Consider the following 9954-nt stretch of genomic DNA (forward strand, 5'->3'; position numbering starts at 1 on the left):
CATGTAAAGCTGAACTGGAAAATATTTAGACCACCATTCCTTATCGGTACACATGCCCATAATAGGATTAGCTAGCTCTTCCTTTGCCATAATGGAATATTTATGCCCAATTTCGAAGTCATTTCAAACCGTTTGTCTCCTGATAATTGCTAATAATTTAGCGTCACTTGACGACCATAAGCCCCCCAGGCCATGGCACCTTATCGAACAGCGTAGTGTGTGGCAGTAGACCTCGTCAATGCCTCGAATTGGGCGCATTTACTTATCGCATACCACCGAAAAAAGCTTTTCTCCTCAAAAGAACATAGTGTTTTCGACTTTTATCACCATTCATTATTCATTATTTTGGTTTACTTTTGTGTAAAGTACAAAAATATTTGTTGAATGGCCGTTTCTGCCTTACCATTGAGAGCTCCCTCTCCACAACACCCTATTCGAACCATTCACATATTGATCAATTTGAATACTCACCTTGTGATATGTCACGAAATGGCCGTCAGGCCGGGTGCAAAATGTTATATCTTGTCGGTGGGCTGGATTTTGTCGGGGATTACACAACTGACTGTCTGATAGCAGAGAACAAGTGTCTGCTCATGATGAAGCGGCGAAGTGTTAGATCCGGGGATTACAACTGCACTCAGTAGTATAGATATCCTCCATATCTCTGAAAGTTGACTGTGCATAAATTAATTTTTTAAATATTTTGATCTTTTTCTAAGCCAGGGGCTTAAAAAAAACAAAATAGCTTATTATTTGTAAAATACACACATATGTCTTACAGATATACATAAATTTAATCCTAATAATAGTGAAGGGTTCTAGTTTTGTACAAATATTGGAATTCCCTGAATATTCACAGGATTCTTTTAAAAAACTATAAGAGGGTTTTTGTACAATTCATATCTTTACTGCTAAAGTTCTTCAGAAATTTATAGATGACTCTATTCCTATTTCCAGGAGTCATAAAATATTAATCGGCAATCCATTTACTATATTTTACTGCCTTGTTTGCAAATAGCCCCAAAAAATACTGTAGTGGCAATTCGTTATATCATATTTCAACGAACGCTATCAAATTGAATTCATTTATTGGCCTCAATCACATGAAATTGAGTCATTTATTAGTAAAATCAAATCACATTTATATCAAAGTCCCACCAATTTGTAATAGCTCCCATTTTAGCCCATTGCAAATGAAAGTTTTCAGCGTTTTTATAGCGATTCATCGTGAGAAATGGAAACATAACAATTTCTCCACCAGTCGCAACTGAAGATTTCCATTGTTCTCCGAATATCGTTGAAACCCAAAACTTATCTCGAAGATACAAATTTTGGGGGCGACCTGAAAAGCAATATCACAGAGGTATCTATGCAGAGGTAATGTTGTTGAATCAGCAACAATAACAACAATTGGTGGCATTTATGGGCTCTGCCCTTTTTTTTATCACCCAACCCAATGGCCGAAATCAGAAGTAATCCATCATCTAGGAGGCTTTACGAGGAGCCCGAGTACAACTGATAAGACACCCCCGAAATACCTATTCACGACTACAGTCATACAAACGCATAAATTGTTCCCGAAAACCAGAAATCATAACACAAACTCGATTACTCAATCAAAGCGATATCTACCGAAAGGGAAGGACGCCTCCCAAAAAAAAAGGGGGGGGGGGGGGCGGGTGGTAGAAATGGGGATCTACTAGAGCAAGTGAGAAAGAAAGAAAGACAGTGAGAGAGAGACTGGTAATTTTAATTTGTTTACAACAACAATCAACAGAACATAATAACTAAACAGTAGCTGCGAGGTGAGAGCCGAGAGTCGAAACCAGGTAACGACACCGATAAGGGGTGATTAACAATTACTCGATCAAACGCACCGCACCCGCCGAGTGGGAGGGTGGGTGTTTAGGTGGTTTTGTGGGAGGGCTGGTGGAGGCACTGTGATTTATACGACGGTCGGGATCGGATCGCCGATTGGGTGTCCCGGCCAGACTGAGACGCCCGATGTCGAGCTGTCGTTGTCTGCAATTGGAAATCGAAATCGAGTGGAGTGGAGTGGAGTGCCATCGAGCCACTGGAGCGCCCACCAACCACCACTCGCTTATCAATCGATGGCCGGTAGCAGGGCTTTATCTATCCTCCCAGGCCCGGGCCCGGCATATCTACATACCGCTCTATTATTGTTAATATTGATATCTACCCATTAGCACAACATTATAGGTACAATCTATTATATTCTGTGAAATCAGATTTGGTACAATTTATTGCGCCCTGGGCTCTGCGACAACTTCTTTAGCCGCCGGTTGCCATTAGTTCATCGCCTGCGGCCAACGCAGTCGCTTCGATCGCTCCGGAATCGAGTCGCTAACGTTTTTGACGCTGATCAAGTTTGCCACTCGGAGAAACCAACATGGATATTGGCACCAAGTCGAGCAAGGCCGCCTTCTCCATTGAGAACATCTTGGAGCAGAAGACAAGAACAACAACACGGAGTCCGGCTTGCGAAACACCACATCGAACCCAGTCGCGTCGCGGCTCCTCCCAGAGTCCAGTGGCTGGAGCAGCAGGAATACCTTCTCCACCAGCACTGGCCATGCCCAAGGCATCCCTGGCCACCTCATCCGCATCCACCTCCAATATATATGATCTGTCCCGCGAGGCGGCCGCCACCCAGTATGCGCTCAAGAATCTGGACTCAAGTACGGTACTGGCGCCCACCTCGCTGCGATTCAACCCCATCTATCCGGATCCCGCCTCGCTGTTCTACCAGCAGGTGCTCAACCTCCAGAAGAATCCCTCGCTCTTCATGCCCCACTTCCAGGCAGCCGCAGTGGCCGCTGCAGCCGCCGTCCAGCCGACAGCCTATTGTGATCAATACAGTCCATTCGCCATGGACTGCGAAGGTTAGTGTTCACATATCTGGTGATCATATTGCAATGTGAATAAAATCAATTTAAATAAATTTTTGATTAAGGTTACAGATTTATCCCTTTTTTCTGTATATATACATAGATTGTTTCATATTTCTTAACACATTTGCATTAATAATTAACAAGTAATTAGTATAGTTAAATATACATATTACTTAAAGCTTATAAGGAAATTAGCATAATACGTTTTGTGTTATGGACACCACAGGATCGTACGGTATAATCGTCATTGTGTATAGAGATTTAGAAAAAGAAAAGTCTCAGGTAGAAGTATCTATTGAAAACTTATTTTTAAACTTATTTCTTTTTGAATTTTTATTGAAAATGTTACATCATTACATGGGTATTTTTAAATAGACCGGAAATGAGTCACAAGTTGCGTATATGATACTATGAATAAATGAGCGCTACAATTATCAATTAAATTATTATCTATAAAAATGATATGTTAATTCCTTAAAGAACAAAATTGAATGTCTGATATGTAAGAACTGAAAGTACCTATCACCATATTTTGTATGACTTTCTCACAGTTTTAGCCACAACTCAAGGATTAAGAACTAACCATTCTCGACAGTTTCCAAGTTCAAGTCATTGAACCTCGCTTTGCTGAAACCCTAATCCCTTCAATCAAACTGACACATGGAAATTGATCGACCATGGGAATGGTCCTATATAAAAAGGGCTCATTTAAATACAGCCTTAACTAGCCTAAGTCCAAAGTGTCCAAACCATCAAACCCTGCAATGGGGATCCCTCACTAAATGGGCCATAAACATGATTAATGTGCGTGTGCAGTTTGGTGTTTGACAAAGTCAAGTGTTGGCGCCAATGCCACTTGAAATCTCACTTTCCCACCCCCAAACTAACTGCATTTCGTGGTTAGTTCTCAATGCAATGTAACGGTAGATTAGCCCCAGAAAATCAAGCAGGAAAACACGAAAGCTGATAACGTTACGGACCCTATTCCATCCCTTCATTCGGATCGGAAAACCCACGAAATATTTTCGGTGGCCTTATCACAATGACAAATATTTGAAATTGAGTTGGGATCCATCAAAAGCTAAGCAAAAGGCACACGAAAGCAATGGAAAGATAAGTTATATTTGGATCAAAATGTGAGAAAAGCAAGAAAGCTATTATACCCTTTTTTTAATAATTTAGAACTAATTAAATAGTTTTTTGGATATTTTTTCTTACCATTACTATAGCTTTTAAAACGCCACTACTACTATATACTTAAAATTAGAAAAATGTTAATTGAACCATAACTATTTTATACTTCGCCATTGACTAGTTTAATGTTCCATTGATCAACACAATTCAGATAGGTATATTTGCCCGTATAGCCCACTCAATGTTCAATTTCGGCTTATCTAAACGAAAAATGCTATTAGAGGCGATTAATAGGCGCTGTCCATCATCTTATAGCGACAATTGCCATTTGATTACGATAAGCTCGTCCGTTGTCGACACTCGTCCGCCATGGAAAAGAGTTGCAAGGGGAAGTTCGACAAGTGCCCCTGATATGATTTTATTTATTCTTTTGGACACGCACATTATAAAATAATAACAAATCCAATTTTCAGCGATTAAACACCTTCGGAAGGTGGAGAATGGGAGTCTACCCAAGGGGGGCAAATTCTTATCGCTGTGTACGCCACTTAATAAAAATAACCGTTAATAAGTCTATTTGTTAAAAATTAAAATATGACATCTGAAATCGAACGTTATTTGCTATACGGCATTTGGCAAATTCCGAAAGTTTTTAACAATCTGTATTCTAGATTGCTTGCTTCTCTTATGAGGTAACTGAGTCCCGAAATACCAGATTAGTTCAGCACTGTCGAACAAGCGCAACAAGTGCGAATTTCCGTTACGTCAGAAAAAGTTCCTTTTCGCCTTATCAACATATACTGTACATATAGAACCATAATCGGATTGCTTGTCGGTAGGGCAATTGATTCGCTCGATTGCTCCTGGAATCTCGACGCTCAGGCTCAGTCGATCCATTTCACAATGGCTACCAACTCGTTACCCACTTACAAGTGGGCGTTGACATATCCCCCAACACCGATACTGGTGCTGATATATACCCGAACCCTCATGCACATGTACGACGCGGAATTAATGTGTCCGATTACTTCGATAAGAATTGGTGGGCGGAGATAGGGAATCGGGCCACATAAGCCACCAATCAAAATCAAATGATTGCAGCACTTTATATCGGGCATATTAAATATATCAATTATATACTAAATGTTATCTATCGAAATCATAATGAAAGGGCTTTTTAGAAGTTGTATACCCTTGCAGAGGGTACTATAATAACATATAAAAGCTTCGCAGTTTTTGAATTTGTTTTAAAATACTTCGAGATAAAGTAATGTTTTACTATTTTCATTCAAATCGAACTGCAAAAAAATGTTAATAGTTAATAATAGTTAAATATTAAAAAATGTGGTTTTCATTCTTTTAAAAATCGATCTACGATATCGTATAAATATCGAAAAACTCAGTGGAAAGTCGACATAGCTTTAAACTTTGTTGTATAAAAATCGAAATAAAGCTTTTTTGAACATTGTATTTAAGTCATAGCTTCAAACTTCTGCTTGCCAAAAGTCTGCTTCCTTTCTTATTATTTTAAGGTTCTTTTAAGCTAAATGGCTTAAGGTTTTTTTTTTGTTTATGGGACTTTGTGACCTATTTTAATTAAACCCAATTATTAACAATTTACCCATTTTCTCCACAGGCTTTCCAAATCCGGCGACCGCTGCTGCCGCTCTCTACTGCAATGCCTATCCGGCGGCCAGCTTCTACATGTCAAACTTCGGCGTGAAGCGAAAGGGCGGCCAGATACGGTTCACCTCCCAGCAAACAAAAAATCTCGAGGGCCGCTTTGCCAACTCCAAGTATCTTTCGCCGGAGGAACGTCGGCATTTGGCACTCCAATTAAAACTGACCGATCGCCAGGTATGTTGTTGAAAATAAATACCTATTTAAAATTGTAGCTTAAAAAAATTATTAATAGATCTAAATCCTACAACACCGCCTCGTGGTGATAGGTACTAAAAAAGGCGGATAGTTCAATAAGTCTATTTTTCTATTTTTCTATTTTCTATTTTTCTATTTTTTTTCTTCTAAAAATAAATATAAGAAATAAAAAAGAAAATAAACAAAATAAAAGCTTAATTTTCTCTTATGTAAATACCTAAAAAACAAAAAAATTTAGTTAATATTATGCATTAATGAATTAATATAATTAATATAATACACTATAATATTCTTCTTTAGTTCTTTATCGTTTAATATTACCAAACTCTTTTTATACTATTATTTATATTTATATTATTTTTTTCATATTTTTTCTTCTCAGGTCAAGACTTGGTTTCAAAACCGGAGAGCCAAGTGGCGACGTGCAAATCTCAGCAAGCGCAGTGCCTCCGTCCAAGGAGCAGTGGCCACGGCAAGATCGCCCACCTCAGGTTCGAATAGTAGTGTACCCGTCCTGAATCTGGGCAGCGGGAGCAGGAGTGGCCAGCAGAGCGACGAGGAGGATCGCATGTATTTGTCCGACGATGATGAGGACGATGACGAAGAGGAGGAGACGGAGGAGACCCCCAAGTGAAGCTAGGAGATTGCCCACTTACTCATAAGATAGTTCAGCTTGTAGTTAGGTTAAATAAATTTATTTCAATACAATAGTTTGTGATAAAGGTGCTGGTGTTCCTAGTGGAACTGGTAGCTGTCCAAGCAGGCGCAGTTGGGCAAGGTGCAGCGCGGTGCCAGGTTGGAAAGGTGGCCCATGGTCACCGGAAACGAGAGCGGCACAAACCACTTAGGGTAGGCACAAATGGCGGCAGCCGCCGACGAGGCGCTGCTTCCAAAGACCGGCGGCTTCAACTCCACCATCGATTTGCTCTGGTACTAAAAGGTAAATTGTATGTTATCAAAGAATATACTTTATACGAATATAGTTAAATTATTTAGATAAACTTAAAAGAAGCAATAAGCTATTTTGATTTTATAGAAATTGAACATATTATAACCAAATGAGTTTGGATATTAGAAAGGGCATTTTAGTTGTTACTCGGTTATTAAAATTATTAGTTTAATTATTCAGATAAACTTAAAACAAGCAATAAGCTATTTTGGTTTTAATTACATATTATAACCAAATGAGTTTGGATATTAAAAAAGGGCATTTTAGTTGTTACTCGGTTAAAAAAACCGCACATATTAAATTGGAAAATTAAGATTTTATTGCACAAATACTTTTATAATGAATCACACCCATTACTCGTAGGGTAGCAGTGGTATTTTAATCGTTGAAAAGTATGTAACGGGGTAGAAAGATTCGTTTCCGACCCTATAAATTAAATATATTATTGATCAGAATCAATGGCAAAGTCGATTCGAGTTCTCGGAAACTATAAGAGCTGTAGATTTAAGAATAAGCAACCAGATTCGAGTTATGCCTACGCAGTTTACTTAAAACCACTTCCACTTTAACGCCCACCAGTCACTTAGACATAGTAGAGTTCATATATGTATGTTTATTAAGTCAATAACTATCGAACTATTATTTTAGAAGATGTAAGCATAAATGTAAGGTTCAGTATATGGGGGCATCTTTATTTTGATATTAGTGACCTGAGTAACGGGTATCTAATAGTCGAAGCTCTCAACTAAAGCGTTTCCTATTTTGGCTGATTGTTAGTTAAAACTTAGTTTGTTAGATCTTGTTTACCAACATACCTGATCTGTTATTACAGGCCTAAAGGCGCTGCTTCTGGACGTGATTTGCGGCACACTGGGAACTACTCCTGTCTCCTGGCTTGGCAACTGGTTGCTGGTCACATCCACTGGTGTGTTTCTGCCCGAGGTCGAGACATTCTCAATAGCCCGGATCAGGTCGAGATCGCAGCGTTTGAGGACCAACTCCAGGACAGATCGCTTTCGCTGGGGAAAGAGCTGCGACAGCATATCGATGGCCGTTTGGGAGACGTTATCCCGCCGGGGTGCACTGAGATCCTGGGCCACCGCCGGTGGTTCGCTGCACTCCTCCTCCTGCTGTTGATCCGGTTGCTTCTCCTCCTCCAGCAGAAGCTTCTCCGACTGCACATCTTCCCGCTTGGGATGCGGTGAACTGGGCTGGGTCACGGTCAGACCGAAGATGTTGCCCGGCGGCAGAGTGTCAATGGATCGGCCAGTTTTGTTGGCCACCAGCCGCATGGCAATCGCGTCCTCCACGGCCTGCTGGCGCTTCAGGGCAACCTGAAAGACCACAATGGAAATTAATATGCGACAAGTGAACATCTCCGTCTGCTGCTGTTTGACTTTTCCGCAAACAAAGACCACAGCAATTCCTTGGGGTATCGCCCACACTCACATCCCAGCCACACTGATCTAATGAAATGCGAGACGGAGCCACACTTGTGCAAACAGTTTTGGTAAGCGGATATTTTGGTCGATTTGTTCCTACACATTGACAACTTTCCATCATCATCATCGCCAAAGGGGAGGGAGCCCCGGACTGGTTGTCCTGGCCGAATCTGTTCCCCGTATTCCGTTTCATTGGCTGTTTGATTTGGGATTGGAGTGGTGCATTTGCGGATTCGGGGGCTCTCCCGTGGGCTATTTGTGTTTCGAATTGAGCGCTTGGCCAGCGCTTAATCTAAAGACAATATAAATGGCATAGCTAACTATTTTCCTAAGGAAGCTAGCAATTGAATTCAGCTACACAGATTGATTGAAACAGGATGGGGAGGCATACATATAAGGTCCTGGATACAATTAGTCAACTTTCACACTTCTTAGTTGAACTATGCTTCAAATTAAATTGGTTGCAATTGCTTCTTATAGTAAAACAAAAAATCTATTTTTTACATTTCAAAGAGCACAAGGATTTAACAATTTTAATTTTAAAAGGGAAAGAACCTTGTTAATTAAAAAATCTAGCTAACAGCTGAATATGAATAATTTGTATTTATTCGTTTGGATGTTTTCGTTTAATAAATGCAACTGATAGTTTAAATTTATATTTAAGTTTTATAAAGAAAACATTAAGCTTGATTATCGATCACACACAAGGAAATACAAATAATTTTACAACATTTTTAACAACGTTCTGAATAAATGGATCGCTGCAAACGTTGTAAGTCAACTTATAACGAAAAAGTATGCATGTTTAGTTTTCTTTCCGAGCAAAGATGTTTGTTTATATAAATTCTTTAAAGTAAGTATATTTTAGGGTTCCTTTATTATATTTATTATTGTTAAGCCCACCTGAGCGGCCATGATGCGTTGCCTCTCGAAGATCAGCACACACTTGGCGCACTTGCAGTTTTTGTAGGTGCACAGCTTCTTGTGTCCTCGTAGCTCCGAAATAATCCCATGGTTGCGACAGCGGGCACATTTGGGCACCCGATTGGCGACCTTGACCGCTTGGGGCTCAACTATTTTGGGACCCTTGGAAGTGCCCGCCAGTCGAGGACGCTTTGCAGCCACTTCACCAGCAATTTCACCACTGACACTGACATTGGCCATCGTGAAGCCGAGAAATGGATTCAATTAAAACCGATAATTGCACAATAAAGTTGCTGCTTTCGAGCAGAAATCTGCGACTTAGTTGGGGGCCAGCGAAAAGAAACTAAATTTTGGAAACACTTTGGGCCAAAGGATCTGGGAATTGTTTCAAAGCCCATAACTTTATGCGGAAACTTTGTTGACTTACGCAGGCGCTTTTGCTTCGAATTGCTGGTTGAATTTCGAGGACTGCTATTGGTTGGTAAATGGCTAGACACCACCCCTTAAAGCCAAGGCTCGGGATTGTGGGTGGAGTCAAACTTTTCAGAGCCTTCCTCTGCTAAAATGTATAATATGAGTCAAAAATATCTAAATTTATTGAAATTATGTAAATTAAACATTTCTTTTTTGGAGATCTTATGTTGGAAAAAGTATTTAAACAGATGGAAGTATTAATTTCATAAGCAATTCATTATTTTTTTTGGTCTATATGTTA

General features: G+C 39.9%; 2 protein-coding genes across 3 annotated transcripts; one reads left to right on the top strand and one right to left on the bottom strand.

Annotated features, from left to right (window-relative positions):
• Nucleotides 1–1742: 1742 nt before the first annotated feature.
• On the top strand, nt 1743–6629 carry LOC128266677 (hematopoietically-expressed homeobox protein HHEX). Of its 2 annotated transcripts, none has more exons than XM_053003353.1 (3): nt 1743–2903; nt 5683–5907; nt 6313–6559. In XM_053003353.1, exons 1-3 carry the CDS (start codon nt 2411–2413, stop codon nt 6423–6425), a joined length of 831 nt encoding a protein of 276 aa, XP_052859313.1. In that variant the 5' UTR covers nt 1743–2410; the 3' UTR covers nt 6426–6559. The 2 variants fall into 2 exon arrangements, with proteins under 2 accessions (XP_052859313.1, XP_052859311.1); XM_053003351.1 differs by having other exon boundaries at nt 1748–2903; nt 5683–5903; nt 6307–6629.
• LOC128266676 (doublesex- and mab-3-related transcription factor A2) lies at nt 6604–9741 on the bottom strand. Its single transcript, XM_053003350.1, has 3 exons — nt 9219–9741; nt 7689–8207; nt 6604–6857 (listed from the first exon to the last, which is right to left on the bottom strand). Exons 1-3 carry the CDS (start codon nt 9477–9479, stop codon nt 6660–6662), a joined length of 978 nt encoding a protein of 325 aa, XP_052859310.1. The 5' UTR covers nt 9480–9741; the 3' UTR covers nt 6604–6659.
• Nucleotides 9742–9954: the final 213 nt, after the last annotated feature.

The sequence above is a fragment of the Drosophila gunungcola genome, chromosome 3R (assembly GCF_025200985.1).
Source record: "Drosophila gunungcola strain Sukarami chromosome 3R, Dgunungcola_SK_2, whole genome shotgun sequence".
NCBI lineage: Eukaryota > Metazoa > Arthropoda > Insecta > Diptera > Drosophilidae > Drosophila > Drosophila gunungcola.

Excerpts from the sequence above, each read along its gene's own strand:
- LOC128266677 (XM_053003351.1), top strand. The coding sequence starts at position 2,411 with ATGGATATTGGCACCAAGTCGAGCAAGGCCGCCTTCTCCATTGAGAAC. Across the intron at positions 2,904-5,682 it reads ATTCGCCATGGACTGCGAAG|GCTTTCCAAATCCGGCGACC; the intron begins GTTAGTGTTCAC and ends TTTTCTCCACAG. Across the intron at positions 5,904-6,306 it reads TAAAACTGACCGATCGCCAG|GTCAAGACTTGGTTTCAAAA; the intron begins GTATGTTGTTGA and ends TTTTCTTCTCAG.
- LOC128266676 (XM_053003350.1), bottom strand. The coding sequence starts at position 9,479 with ATGGCCAATGTCAGTGTCAGTGGTGAAATTGCTGGTGAAGTGGCTGCA. Across the intron at positions 8,208-9,218 it reads AACGCATCATGGCCGCTCAG|GTTGCCCTGAAGCGCCAGCA; the intron begins GTGGGCTTAACA and ends GTGGTCTTTCAG. Across the intron at positions 6,858-7,688 it reads GGCCTGTAATAACAGATCAG|TACCAGAGCAAATCGATGGT; the intron begins GTATGTTGGTAA and ends TTTACCTTTTAG.